General features: G+C 38.9%; 1 protein-coding gene across 2 annotated transcripts in view; it reads right to left on the bottom strand.

Annotated features, from left to right (window-relative positions):
• Positions 1 to 10,495: 10,495 nt before the first annotated feature.
• Positions 10,496 to 24,685, bottom strand: part of LRP12 (LDL receptor related protein 12) — a 90,293-nt gene continuing 76,103 nt past the window's right edge. For both annotated transcript variants that reach the window (XM_086335341.1, XM_086335340.1), the window contains 4 exons: positions 21,611 to 21,813; positions 19,375 to 20,479; positions 17,696 to 17,828; positions 10,496 to 12,786 (listed from right to left, as the gene is read on the bottom strand). In XM_086335341.1, coding sequence (XP_086191467.1) covers positions 11,920 to 12,786; positions 17,696 to 17,828; positions 19,375 to 20,479; positions 21,611 to 21,813 — 2,308 coding nt within the window. In that variant the 3' untranslated portion in view covers positions 10,496 to 11,919. The remainder of the gene's footprint in view (positions 12,787 to 17,695; positions 17,829 to 19,374; positions 20,480 to 21,610; positions 21,814 to 24,685) is intronic.

Below are 24,685 nucleotides of genomic sequence, written 5' to 3' on the forward strand. Positions count from 1 at the left end.
TGCTATCAGCGCAGGATGTGAGAGCTCCCTCTCTGGTTTCCCAATTCTATTTGATTGACGTTACTGCTTATTCATTTTTATACATTGAGTATATATATGCCACACACACGCGCATAAGAGGTCACAAAGAGTCAGACTTAGTATATGACACACACACACATACACACGGGTTACAAAGAGTCAGACTTAGCAGCTGAACAACGATGACAAGTATATGCCAAACTGTTCTATCCATTCGTGTGTTGATGTCTTGACTTCTGTGTCTTGACTATTATAAACAATGCTGCAATGAACACGAGGGTGTAGAAATCACTGTCTTTGAAATTTCATTTTGACAAAGTCTTTTTAAGAAGCAAGAGGAAATAATTTTTAAAAGGTATTTGGACTTTGCTACATAGACCAAATAGGGTTTGAATGTTACACTTCATATATTTATTTTCTTAACAAACAATACAGCATAGAGAGTAAAATCCATCTTTTAAAGTGTACAGTGCTATGAATTCTGAGAGAGACAGGCACTCATGTGACCATGCACCACAATCAAGATAGAAAATATTTCCATCACCCCAAAAAGTTTCCAGCGGCTTGTTTGCTGGTGAGTCCTCTCACCAGCCTTGGCCCCTGGCAACAAGGATCTGCTTTCAGTCCTTTGTATTTTGTTGACTTGAGACTTGAAAACAAAGTAAGCTGCAGGGTATCTTCTGGAAAGTTTACGGTCTTTGGTTCTGCAACTTAGTATAAAACTATTCCTATGCCCTGCTCTTGATGCTGTCAAGGTCTAAAGCTAAAGAAATTCAAGGCGACCCTTACTAGCATTTACCTCAACTTTCTGAGGAATCCTGGGGGGTCCTGGGCGTGACCTCAGTTGCGGCTGAAGCAGGGATAGTAGGTTCTGTTCTGGAGTCCTCAGGACACTGTCTCCAGTTACGTAGATGGACTGATGCCCTGGATGTTGAAGGAATCAGGGTTCAAGGAAGAGCATGAGATACAGAGAGACAGTAGTCAAGGGGCAGCTCCTTTTACCCGCACATGTTCCACCCAGGAGAAGGGGCGACAGAGGGTGAGATGGGTGGATGGTATCACTGACTCAATGGACATGGGTTTGAGCCAACTCCAGGAGATGGTGAAGGACAGGGGAGCCTGGTGTCCTGCAGTCCATGGGGTCGCAAAGAGTCGGACATGACTTAGTAACTGAACAACAACGGCAGTCCCACCCAGGCCCGTGCCCTCTGAAATAGAACCTTTCTGTGTCTGTCCTGTCTGTGCCATCTTGTTTTATACTTTATTTCTCTGATGTAACTGGAAGGGAAATTATGTTGTATGGTGAAATCTCCCTTCTATTAAAACTTTTATCTTAAAGACATCTCAGGAGAAAAGTTACTGTTTTTCAGTGAGAGATATTGAGCATCAGCCAAGGCAAACAGTGAAAATATGGTTTAAGGTCAAGGATAATACCAACTACCTATCTGTTGCATAACTGTGTACCTAAGGGCACTAATCTGTGAGTTTCTGGAAAATGAAAACTGCATGGTATTTATCTTTGTATTCCAAGACCTATCACAGACCACAGCGCTACATAAGGAGTTCACTAACTTCATTTTCACCTTGTCAACATCACATGCAAGATTCTATGCAGGACTTTTTAGTACTTGGTTTGTATCAATAAGAATTCAAAGTTCATTTGAGTGTTATGAAAGCAAGTATTCAATTATCTGTTGAAAAATAAATAACTGTAATGCTGAAATAAACCACTAAAGCGGTTTCTTGTAAAGCCCAACTATTTCTTTGGTCTGCTCAGTAATTTGCTACAAATAAACAGTAAGCCACTCCTTCCCAGGTGACTCAGATGAGAAAGAATACACCTGCAATGTGGGAGATCTGTGTTCAATCCCTGGGTTGGGAAGATGTCTTAGAGATGGGAATGGCAACCCATATTCCTGCCTGGAGAATTCATGGACAGAGGAGACTGGTGGGCTACAGTCCATGGGGTCACAAAGAGTTGGACACCACTGAGTGCCTAACACTTTCACTTCTTTCAAGCCATTCCTGGTGAGCTTTTATCTCTGTTATGGACAGCTGTTCTCCTTTAAAGTTGGAAGGGCAAACAGCTTGTTACCTTGTTCTCTTGAATATGACTAATGCATCCTTGGTGGACATCTGTAATGTACAATTTCATATTACGAAATGATGACTTTCTAGAGTTATCAAATATAGTCTTCACATTATGATTTAATGTGAAGTTTTCACATTATGATTTAAAGAGCATATAGCTTGAGCATGATTACTGAGTGTACAAATATTTATGGACTATTTGTTGAATTTTAATACACTGGGCGCTGGGCTAGGCAAGGCCCTTGTATATGACATCTAATCTCTATAGAACTCCATGAGGTAGGAATATTACTGCTGTTTTACATATGTAAAAACTATGGCTCGGAGAGATTCATCGCCAAAGTAATATAGTTAGTTACTCAGATCTCAAAGCCAGTGGTACCCCCAACCACTTCATTATACTGCTAAGTAGATGAAGATGATACATTTTGTCTCTAATTTAATAAAACAACTACTTTTCTGAAAAATAAGGAAGATTATTCGTAGAGTAGTAGCTTGTGAGTGCTAAGTCGCTTCAGCTAAGTCTGACTCATTGTGACCCTATGGACTGTAGCCCGCCAGGCTCTTCTGTCCATGGGATTCTCCTGGCAAGAATACTGGAGTGGGTTGCCATGCCCTCCTCCAGGGGATCTTCCTGACCTAGGTATAGAGGTCCTATGAGAGAAATATAAATATTCAAATAAAATTTGGTACTGTAGTGAAATGGAGAAAAGTTTTTGAAAATTGCTTAATATGTTACCATAATTTTTGAATAGAAATAGCTTCTTTGTATTTCTTTTATTTATACTTGCTCAACACATGTTCTAAGTCCACAGCATGTAACCATATATTGCTTGGTCTGGGTTCAATGGAAGTTCATAATTTTGGCCTTTTTTATAATAAAATAAAGAAGTCTATGCTAAAATGTCACTCTTTTGTTTAGTGAATCTACCTTTCATTGAGATATAGCCATGTAATCAAGAAAAACAGGACATATTTCTTACTATATGAAATATGCTCTTAAAACTCTACTAATATACAAAATGCATAACACTCAGTGGAGGGGAGTTTGGGAAAAAAGATCATTTTAATTTGGATAATGAGTCTGTAATAATGACAATTAAAATTTATTTCAACCTCTTATTTCTTTCGTTTAATCCTTAAGCATGTATGTTATCCCACTTTCCAGATGATACAATAAGATTTAGTGAGATCGAGTGATTCATTCAGTTCTAAAACATCTAAAGTAGCAGAACCAGGATTCAAACTGTAATGTGTCTGACTCCAAAGCCCATGCTTTCCCATTACACTCTATTATTTTCCCTTAGTAAAGCTTACATGTTCCTTTCTGGGAGGATATTAAGCTTCTTTGGGTTTTAGCCTCTCGTGAGCACATGGGAGTATTCCTTCCAAGGCACATATGCAGGTTAAGAGGCAATAGGCAGGACTGAACATACAACAATGGACTGGTTCCAAATTGGGAAAGGAGTACATCAAGGCTGTATATTGTCACCCTGCTTATTCAACTTATATGCAGAGTACATCATGAGAAACGCTGGGCTGGATGAAGCACAAGCTGGAATAAAGGTTGCTGGGAGAAATATCAATAACCTCAGATATGCAGATGACACCATCCTAATGGCAGAAAGCAAAGAGGAACTAAAGAGTCTCTTGATGAAAGTGAAAGAGAAGAGTGAAAAAGCTGGCTTGAAACTCAGCATTCAAAACCTAAGATCATGGCATCTGGTCCTATCAATTCATGGCAAATAGATGGAGAAAAATTGGAAGCAGTGACAGATTTTCTTTTCTTGGACTCCAATATCACTGTGGACGGTGACTGCAGTCATGAAATTAAAAGACACTTGCTTCTTGGAAGAAAACCAATGACAAACCTAGACAGCGTATTAAAAAGCAGAAACATTACTTTGCTGACAAAGGTCCTTACAGTCAAAACTGTGGTTTTTCTAATAGTCATGTACAGATGTGAGAGTTGGACCACAAAGAAGGCTGAGTGCCAAAGAACTGATGCTTTCAAATTGTGATGTTGGAGAAGACTCTTGAGATTCCCTTGGACAGCAAGCAGATCAAACCAGACAATCCTAAAGGAAATCAACCCTGAATATTCATTGGAAGGATTGATGCTGAAGCTGAAGTTCCAATACTTTGGCCACCTGATGTAAAGAGCCAACTCACTGGAAAAGACCCTGATGCTGGGAAAGGTTGAAGGCAAAAGGAGAAGGGGGTGGCAGAGGATGATGTGTTAGATATCTCAGTGACTCAGTGGACATGAATCTGAGCAAACTCTGGGAGACAGTGAAGGATAGGGAAGCCTGGTGTGCTGTAGTCCACAGGGTTGCAAACAATTGGGCATGACTTAGTGACTGAACGATAACAACAAACCATGCATGCCCTAAATTAGGGCAAATTACTCTTGTCATGTTCTAGCACTGGTTTCCAAAGTTTATTAATTCTCAAACCACTTTTTTCAAACAAAAGCTTATAGGAAAGTCCAAGATATAAACAGCTGGTGCTGGAAGACATGATCATGTAGCCTCCTTTATTGTTTATGGAGCACTCACACTGCACTTCACAGTCACTATTCTAACTGGCTTTTACATACATTGTCTCACATAATCTTCCCAACCACTGTTGTTATTCTCAACTTCAGAACCTGTGGAGGAGTTAGGAATGTCATTCTCCATGGGTGAGTGAGACTCCTACCACATTTGCCTCACGGAACAGGAAGTCAAAGGAGTCAGGCCAAGGCTGGTGCAGTTGCTCAGAGACAAGTGGCCTGTTTTCTTCTTTCCCCAAACCCTCAGAAGGAGGCTTCTCTCCTTCTGGATGTTGAGTACACACATTTGCTCCAGTGAGGGGACTGAAAGTGAAGTGAAAGTTAGTTGCTCAGTCGTGTCTGATTCTCTGTGACCCCCATGGACTGTAGCCTGCCATGCTCCTCTGTCCATGGGATTCTCCAGGCAAGAATACTGAAGTGGGTTGCCATGCCCTCCTCCAGGGAGGAGGGACCCAGGGATCAAACCTGGGTCTCCTGCATTGCAGATTCTCTACCACCTGAGCCATCAGGGAAGCCACTAATTATCCTTTCTACAGGGGACTAAGTGATCTAAAATTACTGCTGTTCTAGGAGACCCCTGAAGACCCTTCTCCAGATTCAGTCACTATGGCAATTTCCTCAGATCCCAGGCTCAGCAAGGTCCTGTCTCTTGGGTCTTGGAACTCCCTTGAACTCATCACAAATGGGCTGCTACGGTTTCTTTTCCCTTTTTCTTGCTCCCATTCTGATGTTTATTCTGGGTTGCTGGTTCACGTTCATGATCCCAGGGGAAGTGGTTGCCCTCAGAAGCACCCAGGAAGCACATCTTCATGATCTTCAGAAACCATGAGTATTTCTGGACCTTTCACATACAAGATCTCATCTAATTCAAGCTTCAGAGATGTTTTCTGTTTAACATTCAATGACAGTAACAGCAAAGATGTAGTCCTTACGATAAGCCAGGCACTGCTTCAAGAGCTTTACATACAGTAATATTCCAAGAGGCCCGTCATCCCCATTGATAGATGAAGATCTAAAGCGCAGTGTGATTAAGGGACTTACTGAAGATTGCATGATAGGAAGGAGTAGGGCAGGCAATGTGGCTGTTTTTATCCACAACATTGCCTCTAAAAATAAAAAAAATATGTTAGACTCTTGCGAGTCCATGGACTGTAGCCCGACAGGCTCCTGTTTATGGAATTCTCCAGGCAAGAATACTGGGGTGGGTTGCCATTTCCTTCTCCAGGGGATCTTCCCAACCCAGGAACTGAACCCAGGTCTCCTGCATTGCAGGTGGAATCTTTACCGACTGAGCTATGAAGGAAGCCATAGGTTACAATAACATATAAACTTAGTTGAAAAATATTAATAACATTAACATTCATACTGCCTAAATATGCTTGTCTAAATTTGCACCAGTGCTGTGGTTTCTCATCCAAATACACTAAGGCTAATTGTTGTATTTCTAATAACCAAGATATGCACGATTAATGTACTTGACATATGACAGAGGAGCTGAGTTAATGTGATATCCTTTTAGCAAATGTTTTTTTAAAACATTATTTATTCTCGGCTGCCCTGGGTGTTCTGTGCTGCACATGGGCTTTTTCTAGTTGCAGTGAGGGGAGGCTACTCTGGGTTTTGGAGTGTGGGCGTCTCACTCACTGCAGTGGCTTGTTTTGGAGCGCTGGATTCAGTAGTGGTGGTGAGTGGGCTTAGTTGCCCTGCAGCATGTGGGATCTTCCTGGACCAGGGATCAGAAGCGTGTCCCTGGCACTGGCAGACTCCCAACCACTAGACCACCAGGGAAGTTCACAAGTGACCCTTACTGGGACCGTAGCACTGTTTTTCTGCTTAAGATATTAATTCTGGCAATTTGGTGTTTCTTACGCATCAGGTACTCTCCTGAGATGGATTACAGATGTCACAAATTCTTGGCTATGTCTACTATGGAGTGGAGTCTATTTGTCTTTCTGTGGAATCTGGGTTGGTTTTAGTGGTTTGTTTGACCAACAGAATACGGTAGAAGTGTTATTTTGGCCTTTCTGAGAGTAGGTCCTAAGAAGCTTGTGCAGAGATGTCCATCAGTTTTTGAACAGGGGCCCACTTGAGTAAAATGGGTCAGGCTGCGGTCCTTTTCTCCCTGGAATTCTGGAGGAAGGGTCAGGGAATGGCCAAGCAACCTGAGTGGCGAGCAGCAGGCAGGTCACCGCAGCATCGCTGGGTCTGTGGTAGAGACTCAATGAACACCTAGTGAATTCACTCTGCTCCTTTTCCCTTTATTCTAAACGTCGTATGCACTTATTTCCAGCTTAACAATGGATGACAGTGGTAAGCAGTAGTAGCAGCTGAAACCCCAACGTCTTGCTGGAAGACTCCCCTCATCACGTGCTTATGTTCTCAGTCCTAGTGAGTGACATGAGCTCAGGCGGGGCTGCGACCTCTGAGCCTGTGTGACACAGCCCTGTGGTTGCCCCTCTTCCTTCATACCAACACTGGAGCTCTGACGGACAGACTGATAAGACAGAGTACAGGGGAGAAGATCTAAATGGTACATGATATACTGAGTAATATCTAATAAAATCTACATCCTGTAAACAGGGAATGTACGTCAAAAAAAATGATCCTGGATATTAAAAGTTAAGGAAAGATAATAAACTCCCCACAGTAAATATAATACACATAACATTCTCTGATTCTGATGCCAAAAAAAAAAAAAAAAAAATGAGAATAAAGCAATCAGAAAACAGTACCAATACCCACACCGAATCTGCTATTATTTGGTAAAACAAAAAACAATACATAGCAAAAAAAGGAAAAAAGGCTTCTTTTATACAACTTGTGGGTTAAGGAGGAAATAAAAACAGAACACCTGGAATATAAAAGTAATGACAACACTAATACACCTAAGTGTTTTGGCCTATTTAAGCAGTGCTCAGAATTAAGTTATGACCAATCTAGACAGCATATTAAAAAGCAGACATTACTTTGTCAACAAAGGTCCATCTAGTCAGGGCTATGGATTTTCCAGTAGTCACGTATGGATGTGAGAGTTGGGCTATAAAGAAGGCTGAGTGCAGAAGAATTGATGCTTTTGAACTGTGGTGTTGGAGAAGACTCTTGAGAGTCCCTTGGATTGCAAGGAGATCCAACCAGTCCATCCTAAAAGAGATCAGTCCTGGGTGTTCATTGGAAGGACTGATGCTGAAGCTGAAACTCCAATACTTTGGTCACCTCATGCGAAGAGCTGACTCATCTGAAAAGACCCTGATGCTGGGAAAGATTGAGGGCAGGAGGAAAAGGGGACAACAGAGGATGAGATGGCTGGATGGCATCATCAACTTAATGGCCATGAGTTTAGGTAAACTCTGGTAGTTCGTGATGGACAGGGAGGCCTGGCGTGCTGCAGTTCATGGGGTTGCAAAGAGTTGGACACACTGAGTGACTGAACTGAACAGAATTAAATCTCATATTAATAATTAAGAAAATATAAAAACGATTAAATTGAATGCTAACAAGGAGTTAAAAAAACAACAACAAAATAAGGAAAGCAAAAAGTAGGACATTTATTTAAGGAAATCAATTAATTGGAAAACAGAAAAATAATAAAAGAGACACTCAAAGCATACCACTTGGGGTGAAACAAGCAAACAAAAACAGCAAATTAGGCCAACTACTAGCTATCTTAATTAAGAAAATAAGGGAGCAAGCATAATACATACTCAGGGGAAAGAGCCACACACACAAAAGAGGAAGGGGTAACTCTGCTCACCACTGGGAAATGAACTTGAAAACCTGGACAATATGGATGGTTGATGGTCCTAGCTAAGACACAGAAACTACACACACCAGTTACCATAAATACCAAAAGAGCTGTTAAAGAGCTATTTGCCAAACATTGACCAGCACCAGGTAATTTCACTGAAATCTTAAGGAAAATTCCATTGTTATGCAAACTGTTCCAGAACTCAGGAGAAAGAAAAATATTTCCAATTTACCAGCATAAAATCAATAACAAAGCTTCTTAAAGGTAGTGCTCAAAGGTGCATGCACAAACACACACATGACTAATTGCACTGATGAATACAGATGCAAATCTAAATAAAATATGGAATAATCTGGAAATACATTGAAAGAGTAATACATATGGTCAAGTAGAGTTTATTTCAGGAATTTAAGGATGGTACAAAATATATTAATAAGATTCATATTAAAAGGTCAAAGGAGAAAAATCATATGATCATCTCCATAGAAAATGAAAAGGCATGTGATAAAATTCAACATGCAACCTTGACTAATTTTTTTAAAAAACAGGGGTCAACAGATACTCCTTAATATGATTAACTAAATGTATATATCTCAACCCAGTTCATTGTAGCCAATATATTTTAACATTATTCTAGAAATACTAGACAATGCAAGCAAGACATAAAAAGAGGTATGCAAACTGGAAGACATGACTGTATAAATGGAAAACACAAAAATATTAAGTGAAGTACTATTAGAAACCATAAGAAAATCAGAGTCTGGTAGCTGAGTAGAAAACATTTTACCTTTTGTATATACTAAAATAAGACTAAATTATAAATCAAAAGGACTTCCTTAATAATGGTAACAAAAATAATAAAATTTCTTAGAACTCTTGAAGAACATTACAAGATCTCAGTAAAGTCAAACGTGAAGCATCTTCAAAGGAAACAACAAAAAGACTTGAACAAATGGGAGCCATTTTTGGATGGTTCAGACAGAATTTTTAACATGATAATGATGTCAAATTTCCCCAAGCTGATCTATAAAACTGTCAACAACAACAACAAAAAAGTCCTATGGGTTTGTTTGGTGGAACACAAGAGTTGGTTCTAAAGTTCAACTGGAAGAATAAGCAAGAATATTGGAATACTTAAAAATTACAGTTATTAAAACAGTGGAACACTGGTACAAAAAAAGAAAGGCAGGCCAGCTGAAGAGAATGGAATGGGAGTCTAGAGACATATCCACACAATATGAAAATCTGCGATATGATAAAAGGGTCATTTGCAAAAGTGAGGAAAGGACAGATTTAATACACAGTCTTGCAGTCATTAGGTAGTTACCTAGGAAAAAAAAAGTGGAGCCTTAAATTCAAGACAAGATCAAGTGTTTAAACGTGAAAAGTCAAAAAACAGAAATACCCAACTTTACTTTTAACCTTCAAACAGTAGTAGATATACCTTGCCTTTGAAAATAAGTGCAGAAGAGAATGCATAGTATGTTACAATTTATATTATATCATATAGCATTTATACACATGGATACATTTATGTATGTTTATGGTATTTCTGGGGGGTATACAAGAATGTAGTGTTTGTACCTTTTTCTTTGAAAGGGAACTAAAAGATGAGTGTCAGGAGTAGGAGACAGACTTGATTTTTTTAATGTTTAAACCAAGAAGATGTATTAGTTAATTTAAACAAAGAAATTAAAAACACATGCCAGAAAACAAAAACAAAAAACCTATACATAATAGTATATAATTAGTAGGACCCAAACAAGGTTAATTTGGTAACCCAAATTCTGACAGTAAAATATTGCATAGGAGTTTAAAATGTCTGAAAATAATATAAAAAGAGAACTGCTAGAGTTACTGAATCTTCTAAGATACGTCAATTTTTTCAAGGGCAAAATAATATTCAGATCCTTAGGGATTTTTACCCTTGAGAACTGGTATAAGCTACTACTTTATGATAAGAGAGTTAAGAAAGACTATCTCCCTTTTTCTTCTAGACATACTGCATATTTCATGGCCTGAATTTGTATACACACCAAATAAAAATAAACAGCAACTTCAAGTTAAAAAGTACCTCAAGGCAATACAAAAAAAGTAATTTTAATTTTTGATACATATTAAAACATTTCAGTCAGTTCTTCCTGACAGCATAACACGACAAATACACAAGAAGGCAAACATGCTTTAAAATGACATTCAGCAAAGTATTTAAAATTTAATAAATAGCAATAATCACACACAAATACATTTTTCATACTCAATCATTAAGCTACTAAAACAGACAGCTAAAAAATAAATAAATGGGAACTGACAATAAAAAAATATGCGGGGTTTTGCAATTCACTTTACTTTAAAAAGGGAGGTGATCTGAATGACTTCTTAATTTGCTTTTCATGTAGCATGATCCTCCTCCTCATGAATAAAATATATTGAAAAAAATCACTTTCTTACAAGAATGCAGTCTTTAAATACAACAAATAAATATGAAACCAGCAAAGCAACCTCAAGTTGTAATAAAAATGCCCCCTCAACCCCCCAAAAAGCTATGGAAATATAGTCATCATGATAGCAAATAATAGTATTTAAAGTGATAGTGCTTCTGCACTAAACTCATCTGAGACCTTAATATGATTTTTAGTGCAAATCCCTAGGGTCCAATACAAGCATAACCCTGTACCAGGGAAAGACATTACCAGTTGGAACTTATCTTGTACAGTTTTTGTACACATAAAGTTCAAGATTTAATGCATAGTAGAATATCTTCATCTGCTTAATTTGTCCTTAAATAGAGATGAAAAAGAAATGACTTGGGATTTTTACCATTTGGTCTGTACCATATTAGAATATTAAAGTCAACATTAGAAAACCTATAAAAGAGTTTTGTTTTTTGCCATTAATTTATCTAACTATCTAAATTTCACATCATTGCATGTCAAACATGAGAGAAAAAATTTTAGACAAAGTTTTTTTTTCCCTTTGACAAGCTCATGTTATGATGAAATACAATAATGCTTAGACAAATGTTATATAAATAAAAATAGATGAGTATAAGGAATTTTTACTTTTTGTATCAACAATCTTAACATCTAGTATATTAACTTACGAGATGAGTTGGCAAAAGCATAAAGGGTTTAATTAAAAGAAGGTATTATTCTGAACAAAGAAATATTTTAACATAGGATAGATAAACTGACAGTCAAATGAGTTTCAGCAGCCGTATCTCTACTGCTAACCACAGTACCAGAATGAAAACAATTAGAAACAAATGGAAAAACATTACTGAACAATCTGAATACATAATGCATTTTTAGCTGCTAAAATAGTAAACTCTAAAGTTCATAGAGTTACAGTTGTTTAATTTAACCATGCAGGCTAACATATGATAATAAGAAATCACCCTGCATCTTTTTTTTTCTTTTTAAATGAAAACTAGTTTAATTGTAAAGTTACAAAACAATGAATGGATATTGCTCCAACTTGTACCCAAGCTCCCTGATGGGATCCGTACCTAACAAAGTAACAAAGCTTCATCATCACTCGTTTCAGTTTTCAGCGTTGCTTCTAAGCAAGAGTCCGGGATCTGGGCAGTGTGGACGATACCACAGCGCTCACAAGGGCCATCACGACTACTTGGCCTCACTCCAGGATTTGTTCCACTATATGGTTGTCTGAACCCTTGCCCTTGATCGGAGGCAAGATCAAGAAGCGGTCTGGAGCAGTCATTCACATCAAAGTCTGAAGCTCCTTCAGAAACTGGAATTAGCATTTCGACATCATCATCTTCTTCTCTTCCATTTACCCCATTATCAAGCTGTCTCAAAGGGCTCTGGTTCTGATTCGAAGAGCTTGATCGCCCTAATGTAAAACGTACCCAGCGTAGCCCCTGAGTCATTCGACTTAGCGCACTTGTGAGCTGGTGCCGTGCTGGACTCACACTGGGGGGTTCCACGCTGGTCACATCCCGTCCGGTCTCTGTGTGACCCCCTCGGGCGCTCTGAGTGGAGGAACTTCCACTTGCTCCCACCGTTGCTTCTACAGCTGTCGTGGGAGGGACTTTTTGGGGCAAAGGAGCTGTAACCCCACCCGACGCTCCTGCCGTATCTCTTCTCTCATTTTCTGTGTCTGTGTCGTCAGACTCCACGGAAAACAGACTTCTGTGAGTATGATTTCTTTCAGGTTCTCTGCTGGTACTCTGGCTAGGGACAACCTCATCTCCATCTGCTGAGACCAGAGCCAATGACCCTGAATGGCGTGACCTTGCAAAATTAAAAATACGATTCCAGATGTTGCTGGATCTGCCTGCCATAGGGAGTCTGATGGAAGTAAATCCAAGCTGAGACCGTACAGCCAGTCTCAGGTTTTCCAAAACAGATGCCTGCAAAAAAAAAAAAAAAAAAAATCTTAAGACAGCTGAAAACAAGGTATTAAAACTGTGTTGTGGGTAAAAATTCTATTACTCATTGTTAGGGTCTATGAAAGATAAATTAAATTCTCTCATTAATACAGGTTCATCCCACTCCAGAAACTAACCTATAACTGGAACCACTGTTCACTGTGTTTAAGATTTTCTTGATACTTTATATATGAACTTTAAAATGATAATGTCAATCACAACAGCAATTTTGTTTTAAAACTTCACATAGTAATCCAATCCTAGAAATGTACCAAAGATGAAAATGAAATTATTTGATACTTCTTTAGCTAGGATAATAGAAAAATCTCTACCATAATTCTCTAAATGACTTACAGGAGTGTGAAAACCAGGCTGTTTATCTGTTTGTTTAGAAGAGAACAAATCAGACTTGATTTACAAGGTCAAAACCAAGGATTTGTTGGATGAGTAGATACTGAGAATTTATTTATATTACCATAAACAGAGGAATTATTATATTTGTAATGCAGCACAGAAAACAGAAAGTCAAAGAAAATAATTTGTTTATAGCACTAGTCAATGGTATCTGATACATTTAGGTTTCTTCTCAGTCTTAAAAGATTTAAGTCTTATTGTCATGTTAAACATAAATTATAACCTTATTCTTTGAAAACTGATGATTTTTAACTAGTGCATTTGGGAGGTGACCATATTGTTCAACTGAAAGAAAAACTTACTTTTTTTGTAGATGAATGACTATCAATTATTTAAAAAAACACAAAAACCCAACAAGCTACTGTTATAAAAATAGTCTTTAAGCTCCATCTAGTGGTTATAAAAAGGAGTAATCAAACTTGGAACAAACACAGCTTTCATCAATCTGGCATTTAGTATTTTTAAAACATAGTATATCCAAGAAACAATGGTAAGTTGATATACTCCCTTTCAAATGGCAGCTTCTATCTGCCAAAATGAATGACTCTTGCCCCTCCTCCTCACAGAAGAAAAGAAGGGAAGAGAATAAGCAAAGGTGATAGTATGTTCTCCATCTCTCTCTGTGACTGGTACTGCATTTATTTGTGATTTCCATATAGACTTTTTGAACGTAATTCCTGAAATATAATTCACAGAAAGCTAAGAAGCTACTATCATAGGAATATCTCATAGTCTGGCCTTAATAAAGAACAGATTGTCAATAAGAAATCTGAATATCAGCATATGTAAATTTAGTATGCCAGTAAGATTTTTCACCAATTATGAATATAAACCAAAAGTGGTTCACATCCCTATGAACTCCACAGATCTGGTTCTCCTCATCTGGCTCAAGTTCTAAGGCTTTGTGTGAGCACTGTCATTAAATCCAGCAAGGAATACAGGCTCTTCAGCTATCCTCCCCTCTTAGGCAGCTGAGATCCACAACGCCTTCAGCACACTTCAAAGCCAACTTAAGAGTACAGTCTGCCACAGTGAGATGAAGTTCTCTACTCATTTCAAAGTCTGTTTAATTAAATGACTGCCCATTCAGTTCTACAAGGGGATCTCATGATTGTTTTAGGAATAATTTCATATACTTCTTCAGTTTATGAAGAAGAAGAAAGAAAGCATGCCTCAGAAAGGATCGCTATTTTGAATGAGATGGTAATTCAGAAAATAATTCTTTTTAAGAACTAATATAGATACTTGATACTTAATTAACAAAAGTTTCAAACTTGAGAATTTAATCTCATTAACTGAATAAAATCTAGTTTACAAACATGTTTTATTTTAAAACTTTTTTGAATCAAAATTCTCAGGGTAAATTATAACCCAAGAGGAAAGCTGTTATGGGGAGTTAATGAAATTTTACCCTAAGTGAAGTCTGACCTTTGCCCTTTACTTCTGGGAAGAGATCTCAATCCCTGGAATGTCACCTTTGATGGAAGTGTCATTGCGTGGAGCCTTGGGCCAGCCAGAGAGTAACAGTGTGTTTCAGGTGGAGGCTCTGAGCCACACAAACGTGATGCAGGGTGAGGGCTTTCAATCAGCAGAATCAGTCAATCTCTGAAGGGCTAGAGACCGGGATCAGTCACGTGTGCGATGAACTGTGCCTATGTGATGGAGCTCCTATAAAATCCTTGGACACTAGGTTTGGGTGAGCTTCCCTGGATGGCAATGTTTCATGCATATTGCCATTCACTGGTGTTTAGAGAGTTACACTGTCCTGACATTACGGGGAAAAGACAATTGGAAGGGTTAATGCTTGGTATTCTCCTGAGGCTGATTTAATTTGGGTCCTTTCCCAGCAATAAAAGTTACACCATGGTATGTAACAGCTTTCAATGAGCTCTGAGGCTTTCTAGTGAATTATCAACCTGAGGATGGTTTGGGGAGCCCTTGAACTTACAATGATTATAATTGGTGTTAGAAGTGAGGGCTATCATATGTGGACTATGCTCCTTGTAACTCACAGTTGACCAAACTCTTGAAGGTACCCTCAAGGTATACTGGTGGTGGGTGACAGATGGTAGACGGGCGTGCATGGAATTAACCATTCTCTGAATTCCTCCCTAAAAAGAACCCTTCCCCATGGCAGGACCAACAATATATTATGAAAAAGCCACAATGTAGGTTCTTCCTATGTTGCACACAGAATTTTAACCAGTGGAAATTCTGAATTATTTACTTAGCAAATTATATCCAGAGAAGTTTTAAAACTATAAATTCTCACAAAGATTTCCTAAAAAGACTCAAATAAGGTGACAGATTGCAATCAGAAATCTCATTTACCAAAAAGGAAATGGACTTTCATTTTGAATGGAATTAATCACTGGGCTTCCCTGGTGGCTCAGCTGGGAAAGAAGCCGCCTGCAAAGCAGGAGACCTGGGTTTGATCCCTAGGTTGGGAAGATCCGCTGGAGAAGGAAACAGCTACCCACTCAAGTGTTCTGGCCTGGAGAATTCCATGGACTATCCCATGGAGCTGCAAAGAGTCAGACACAACTGAGCGACTTTCACTTTCAATCACTGGGAAAACAATGTCCAACAATTTTTCTTAATTCTGATACTGGGAACAATTTTTAGAATTATTTCATGATGAATTTACATTTTAAATGTATAAACCTTTATGGCCTTATGAACCCTGGCACAACTTTAAGAATTGAAAAAGAAATTTAAAAAGCAAGTGCCAGGAACTACATTCAACATCTTGTAATAACCTATTACGGAAAAAAATATGAAAAAGAATGTATATAACTATGTATATAACTGAATCACTTTGCTGTATACTGGAAACTAAGACAACACTGTAAATAAACTACACTTCAATAAAAAATTGCTAACAAAAATTTAAAGAATTCAGCAACATTAATAAAGAATGACTATATGGGAGGGGAGTTTGGGGGAGAATGGATACATAAATATATATGGTTGAATCCCTTTGCCGTCCACCTGAAACTTTCATAACATTGTTAACTGGGTATACTCCAAATAAACTAAAAAAATTTAAAAAAAAGAATGAGTCACTATTTAAAGAAAATGATATGGATTTTTAAGCACTGTAAAATTCAGCTGTGAAGAGGTTTTCTCTCAAGGCAGGTAGAAATATTAACTTCGTTTCAATGACTTATTTTAATCTTGCATGTTACTAACGTATTTCTAAGCATATCAACTTTAGTATTTATCTTAAATCTTTGAAATAGTTCAAGTAAAAAATAAGTTGTTAGACTTTACTTTTGAATTTCAGTGTACTAAATTATTCTAAACATTAGGGCTTCCCAGGTGGCGCTAGTGGTAAAGAACCCACTTGCCAATACAGGAAATATAAGAGACACGGGTTCGATTCCTGGGTAGGGAAGATCTCCTGGAGAAGGGTATGGCAACCCTCTCCACTATTCTTGCATGGAGAACCCCATGGACAGGGAAGCCTGGTGGGTTACACTCTATGGGGTCGCAAAGAGTCAGACAAGACTGAGTGACTAAGCACATCCTAAACATTAAAATCGGAGAAGGCAATGGCACCCCACTCCAGTACTCTTGCCTGGAAAATCCCACTGACAGAGGAGCCTGGAAGGCTGCAGTCCATGGGGTCGCTGAGGGTCAGGCACGACTGAGCGACTTCACTTTCACTTTTCACTTTCATGCACTGGAGAAAGAAATGGCAACCCACTCCAGTGTTCTTGCCTGGAGAATCCCAGGGATGGGGAGCCTGGTGGGCTGCCGTCTATGGGGTCGCACAGAGTCGGACATGACTGAAGTGACTTAGCAGCAGCAGCAAACATTAAAATGCTTAAGAATCACGTAACCAAATAAGAAGTAAAGAATGAAAACTATACTTTTGAATTTGTTAAAATATAAGGAAACAACTAGAGTAAACCCATGAAAAACATGGGCTTGCCCAGGTGCACTTATTTACGGATTTTTTTTCAATGGCAAATACTACAGCACCACACCATCTATAGCTGGTTGAATTTGTGGACACTGAACTCTAGACAGAAAGCTGACTATAGAGTTGTTTAGTTGCTCAGTTATGTCCAGTTCTTTTGTGACCCCATGGATTGTAGCCCACCAGGCTCCTCTGTCCATGGGATTTCTCAGGCAAGAATGCTGGAGTGGGTTACCATTTCCTTCTCCAGGGCATCTTCCCAACCCAGGGACCGAACTGCATCTCCTGCATTGGCAGGTGGATTCTTTACCACTGGGCCACCTGGGAAGCTCAACTATAAAGTTCCATGTGAATTTTCACCTGCATGGAGCACTGACGCCCCTAACCCCCACACTGCTCAGGAGGCAACCATACAATTTCAAATCTTCCATTTATTTAATTCTTGACTCAACTGCAAAAATTCTGACACAATCGAGGGTCCTTCACCATTACATATAAGTATAGACTTCATTTTAAGAGGTACTGAAACAGAAATCACAAAGTGTAACATACCTGATTAGGTGAACAAACAGGAAAATCTTCAACTGGTGGAATTAAACCCTGAGCAATCAATTGTCCATAAGAGGGAGGAGCTTCTCTTCTTAACAATTCTGCTTCCACTCTGGACAACTGTGTTTCAAATGATCTTTGAGACAAACAGAGGGATGAAAGGAGTTTAAAAAAAAAAAAAAAGGGCAAGCCAAAACAGTAATTCTTTAATTATCAACAATTAAAACAATCTGAATTTTAATATATTTGTTCATTTGTAAAGCAGAATCAGTCAACATTTGGTGAGTATTTATACTACCCTACACTGAGAACACAGAGATGAAGCGGACAGTCCAGCCTCATGTGGTTTTACACTAGGGGCCTGGATCACTAAGTTTTAATATATTAAATATCCCTGTAAAAGATAAAACTACTAGATCTTTACCCTTCTGAGATCAGAGGGGCTTGAGGTGAAAGTATGTGAATATTCTTAGAAGATACTTTATTCGTCAAGTCCAACATATTTACCTTTTAGGTAAGGAAAACAGTGAAATGAGTTGCCAAAACCCATTCTGGAATAACCTGTTCTTAAACTCAAGACCTGTGTGTGTGTGTGTGTAATAACCTGTTCTTAAACTCAAGACCTCTGGTCTTCTGTGTGTGTGTGTGTGTGTGCGCGCGTGCGTGTGCACGCGCTAAGTCCCTTCAGTCGTGTCCGACTCTTTGCGACTCTATGGACTGTAATCCTCCATGCTCCTCAGTCCATGGGGCTTCTCCAGGCAAGAATACTGGAGTGGGCTGCCACGCCCTCCTCCAAGGGATTTTCCTACGCAGGGATCAAACCCAGGTCTCTTACATGTCCTGCACTGCAGGTGGGTTCTTTATCACTCTTTATGTTGCTTACTTGGTTTCATGTTGCAATGTAGTAAAACATTTCTGGCCACTTATGCCAAGTAAGAAGCATATGGTTGTTTTGATACTGTGCATCTGTTCTTGGCTATCTGGTATGTGACTTCTTTGTTGTATGTATTACTTGCAACTCTTCTGGGGCTGATGGTCATGGTCTCCACAGGAGCTTTCTAGAAGACCTCTCTGCCATCAACTTCTCCAGGTTTCTCCTCTGCCACGTGGAAGACGGCTCTCCCTGAGGGCCACCCTTTCACGCTGAACCATTTCTTACTTAACTGAGGTCCTCTGACTTTTATACCACTTTATTTTGTAGCTCTTACAGCATTTATATGTTTTGTCATTTAATCCTACCCACCAGTTCCTTCCTTCTAACTGTAAACTGCCTGTGAGATTACTCCTACTCATTGATCTATTCACCCATATGCTGCTTTGAACATAGAAGGCTCTCAAATGTCTGGAATTGTTGAATTAATATTTATAAAAACTCAGGTTAAAGCACCATGACCAAGAATTTCAGCTTGCAAAATTCCTATAAAACATGTTAATCTGAAAACACTACAGACTGCCTTTTCTCACCTCATTAACTCTTGTTTGTTTTTTTTAATGTGCTTATTAACCTTCTGAGTCATATGCTTTTCATAGTAATTTTATAAATCACAGACAATAGGTAGCTCTGTCTCCAATAGTGTAACAAAAATATATTGCTCATCTCCTTAAAAAATGTGTTGTAAATATCTGGGCCATGTTTTTACTGTACAGAGCATGCAACACCATAGCTCTGTCTTGATACTGACCTTCGTTCAAACATTCTCAGAGAATAAAGCTTACAGGTGCACCCCAAGGCAATGACCAGCAGCAGGCCGCAGATGAGGCTCCCGATGACGGCGGCGGTGATGACCCGGGTTGGCACGATTACCGGGCAGTTCTCCTCGTCGCTGCCGTCGCCGCAGTCGTCCTGAGAGTCACACACCCAGCTTTCAAACACACATCGGTTGTTTTTACAATGAAAATTTCCTGGCTGGCAAAAGAAGCAGTTTTTTTCATCAGAGCCATTTGGGCAGTGGTTCTGGTAGTTGCAGCGATCAGAGCGAGGGTAGCAGACGCCGTTCCGGGAACACGGGAACTCCTCCTTCTGGCATACGGTACAGTTGATCTCGTCCCGCCCGTTTGGGCAATGCCAGTAGCCATCACAGCGCTGCTGCTCGGTGTAGCAGCCCCAGTTCCCTCCGCAGGGGATCTCCCACGGCAGACAGAAGCCATCTACCTGGTAAGTAGCATTAAAGCCCCTGGCCGCATTGACTTTATCAGCGCAGAAATGGACCCTTATCTGTCCAGAAGAAGACACTACAGTGAGAGGCGCGTGAGAATCAAAAGCGGTCAACACACGCAGAAGCTTGTGCGGATTCTCCTCTAATCCATCGTATATTTTGACATAATCACCATAACCAGTACCATCAAGTTTAAAGTCTGTGAAGCGTAAGATGACTTTGCGGTGATCACCAGTGTCTATTAACCAGGTGCAATTGCTTCCAGGAGGATAAAAGTCTGGATAATTGGGAGAATTAAAAGTACCATAAAAATATTTTAACCACTGCCCACAAGTGGGCACATCACAGTCGATCTCATCTCCGAGGTCAAGGCAGTCAATGTTGCCATCGCATTTTAAAGACTCGGGAAGGCAGGTGTAGACTTTGGTAAACCGAGACAGACACTGGAACTGGTTGTAAGCACAGGGCTGGAAGGAGGCAGATGTTGGAGGATTCGCTTCTCTGGCACAGATCTCTTCATCAGAACTGTCTCCACATTCATCCATGTTGTTGCATTTCCAGGCTGCTGGTATACACTTTCCATTTCCACAGCGAAACTGGTCACAAGCACAGTTTGGTTCTTCAGATTTCCCTGGGAGGTCAGTGAGAGGAGGGAGATGGAGAGGTAAGGAGGGAAAAAAACCATATTCTTTAAAGGATATGTAACAGCAAGTGGTATTTTTATTGTAAATGTTAATTAGCTCAGGTGATAGCTGGGCTTAAGCAAAAAATTTAATTAATACTGGCTTACTGATTACTAAAACTTTTAATTAAATAATACTTATGATTTGTTCCATGAAGATCTCTACAGCTGACCTAAAGATAAAGGACTGATTCTGTTTTTGCAGAAGCTGCTTTGCTACAGAACATTTAGTAAAGTGATGTAAGATATATGCGCCAGTAGTATATATGCCTAAGAATTTTAAATACCCTACTGAATAAACGTTTTGAAATTAAGAAAAATTCCTCCATAATAATCACCTTTTCAAATCCATTTTAATATTCTTTTTTAGTTATTTATATATATTTATGTACATATACGCAATATCTTGCAAGTCCATTATCTAGACTCAAGAGTAGGGGGAAGGAAAGAGGGCAAACAGGTGACAGAAAATGCTTCAGAATCCAAGTAATTATTACAAAGATGTGCTTTTAATAAAAAAGAGAAAAAGTAGCATATGTTGCTAAAGGTGACCATGTTAATTTCAGAAAAATATAGTTATTTTCAGCAAAAATTTACGGGACTCTAATGCTCTGAGTTCTTCATATTTTTATGATCTGGTCACACTATTCAGATAAAGTTTAAGAACCAGCAAAAGAAGACTTCTGATACTACAAACTATGAAAGTAAAATTGATTGTGTCTTTTCTTTGAAGGTGTAAAGATAATGGTAACACACAAAAATACATTCTGAAATAACATGCAGGATACGGGTGAACACTTGAGGGGAAAAAAGTTCCTTTTAAAATAAATATATTCAAAATATTTAAAAAGACTGACTTTAGTGTGTAAAATTAACCATTCTATTAGGATTATACAAAATGCCTTTTGGAGACCTAACTCTAGGGCACCTGAACCTTTTGCCTCAAATTCTGCAATCTCAGCTGTCTTGGTATTTAGTCACAATAAAATGGACGTTGTTTAGAAGGCAAGTCCTGAAGTGATTGAGGAGTTAATATGATAGAATTCTGTTCCAAACCTTTCTTCTTATATAAAAACACACCTGAAAAGTATGCCAGCCTGAAACCCTTCCTAGAGATACTGTCATCGGAATGGAACCTGATCCAGACGTGGTCTTGGGAAGAAATGTACGGTGGTGGGATTGTGGAACCACAGGCTCTGTAGCTTTCAATATTCTTGTATGTTTCTATTGTCAACCAGTCCAAACTGCATCTTCTGGAGCCTTGAATATCAAAATCCTGAAAACTACAAATAAAAAGTCAGAAAAGGCTGTTGAAAGGAAATTTTGGAAAAAAATTTCATTAAAAAAAATCAAAATAACCGAGAACTTTATTATAAGCCTCTAAATATCCACTGATTCTCCTGGCTCTTCTTAGTACACAACTGTATCATCAAAAAATAGTAACAATAATACTTCTCTGTTCCTAATATTTATATCTCTTTCCCAGATTCCAGAATAATACTTCTTCATAAGTAACACAAAGTTCCAAAATAATGCTAAAAAAACAGGAGATAGTTGGCACGGCACCTTTTTCTTCTCCCTGTGCGTCTTTAGGAAGGACCACTTCTAATTTCTAATACTCTAAATTGTTCTCTGTTTGGACCAGAAACACCACTCCATATTCAATGAACTGAAGGACACAGAGGAAGTCAGCCTTCCCTTAGATTAGACTGGTTAATCTGCTTGCGTAATAAAAAGTTTATAGGTTACATTTTCAGGAGAGCAAATAGCACCAACCTGAGCCAAATAAAGAAGTCAAAAACGAACAAACAAAAAATTTCAGTGACAAGTCCCTAAGTTTGGGAATACTTTTCTACATAAATGATTTATAGCCAAATGTTATTTTATAGTTTGTAAAACACGGGCACAAATAAAGGACAGAAAGGGGCTTCCCAAGTGGCTCTGTGGTAAAGAATCCACCTGTCAATGCTGGAGATGCTAGAGACGTGGGTTTGATTCCTGGGTTGGGAAGATCCCCTAGAGGAGGAAATGGCAACCCACTCCACTATTCTTGGCTGGTAAGAACGGACAGAGGAGCCTGATGGGCTATAGTCCACGTGGTCACAAAAAGTCAGACATGGCTGAGGAACCGAGCATGTACGCAGAGGACAGAACAAATAAGAAGCACATAAAAAATTAGCCAAAAAATGAGATTCCTTGCCTCTGCCTTAAGCCAAGTGATGATAAAGTTAATTATCCGAGGATTATTACACCAGGCTATTTCCTCTTTAAATATTCTGAGTAACTAGAACAAAGGCTGACACTTTGACTGCTTCCAGTTTTTCACTATTATGAACAATACTTTAAGGAATTCTCATACATGTTCTCTCCATACACACATAAGCAAGTATTTCTGTAGGACAGCTTTTTCTAGAAGTAGAATTGTTAGATCCAAGCATACAATTCCACTTTAAAGTTGATGGTGGCATTGAGAAAATGTTTATACCAACTCACAATTCCACTGAATGTGTGTGAAAAAATACCTTATACCCTACAACTCTGGCAAAAGGAAACATTTTATTTCCAAAGATTTGTTTCCAATTAGGTGCATAAAATAAATTTATCATTGTTCTAGTCTCCATTTCCTTATTTACTGAGATTGAAACACTTTTCCTATGTTTATTAGATATTTCTATTTCTTTTCCTGTGAATCACACTGTTAAACCCTTTGTACACTGAAATGTATTCTTATTCAAGAGCTCTTTATAAACATGTGGGGCTTCCCTGGTGGCTTGGACAGTAAACAATCTGCCTGCAATGCAGGAGACTCAGTTTCGATCCTTGGGTTGGGAAGATTCCCTAGAGAAGGTAATGGCTACTCACTCCAGTATTCTTACCTGGAGACTTCCATGGACGGAGGAGCCTGGCGGGCTATAGTCCATGGTGTCATGAAGAGTTGGACATAACTGATCAACTATCACTTTCACTTTTAAATGTATCTTTTTGAGGCATGTAGGTTACACAAGATGTATAACCACTCACACCCACTCTCCCCAGTAGTCGGTGCTACCTGTGGTGCTGAATTTGATGCTAAATTTAGTTGGTGCTAAAAGTATTTTGAATTTCAGCCATTACTGGGCATGAAATGGCATCTCTCATGGTTGTTTTATGTGCATTTCCTGAAAGACCAATGATGTTGAACATCTTTTCATGTGCTTATTGGACATTCTTATATCTTCTTTGAAGTGTCTGTTCAAGTCTCTTGTCCATTTAAAAAAATTTGAGCTATAAAAATTCTTTGTACATTCTGGATCCAAGTACTTTATTAGATATGTGTATTGCTAATATTTTCTCTATCCATGGGTTGCTTTTCACTTTCTTAATAGTATCTGTTACTTAGGTTTTTTTTGAAGTATGGTTGACTTACAACATTATATTAGTTTCAGGGATACAACATAGTAACTTGATATTTTTATAGCTTATCAGATCAGATCAGATCAGATCAGTTGCTTAGTCGTGTCCTACTCTTTGCGACCCCATGAATCGCAGCATGCCAGGCCTCCCTGTCCATCACCAACTCCCAGAGTTCACTCAGACTCACATCCATCGAGTCAGTGATGCCATCCAGCCATCTCATCCTCTGTCGTCCCCTTCTCCTCTTGCCCCCAATCCCTCCCAGCATCAGAGTCTTTTCCAATGAGTCAACTCTTCGCATGAGGTGGCCAAAGTACTGGAGTTTCAGCTTTAGCATCATTCCTTCCAAAGAAATCCCAGGGCTGATCTCCTTCAGGATGGACTGGTTGGATCTTCTTGCAGTCCAAGGGACTCTCAAGAGTCTTCTCCAACACCACAGTTCAAAAGCATCAATTCTTCGGCGCTCAGACTTCTTCACAGTCCAACTCTCACATCCATATATGACCACAGGAAAAACCATAGCCTTGACTAGCCCTATACTCCATATAAAATTATTATTACATATTGGCTATATTCTTCTGTGCTGTACATTACATCCTTGTAACTTTTTAATTTTATATATAGTAGTTTGTACCTCAATAGTCCTCCACTTATTTTATCCCTCTCCACTGGTAACCACTAGTTTGTTCTCTGTATTTGTGAGTATGTTTCTGTTTTGTTATATTCACTAATGTGTTTTATTTTTCAGATTCCACATAAACT

The sequence above is a fragment of the Bos grunniens genome, chromosome 14 (assembly GCF_055505025.1).
Source record: "Bos grunniens cultivar Pamir isolate PY7600 chromosome 14, Bosgru_T2T1.0, whole genome shotgun sequence".
Lineage (NCBI taxonomy): Eukaryota > Metazoa > Chordata > Mammalia > Artiodactyla > Bovidae > Bos > Bos grunniens.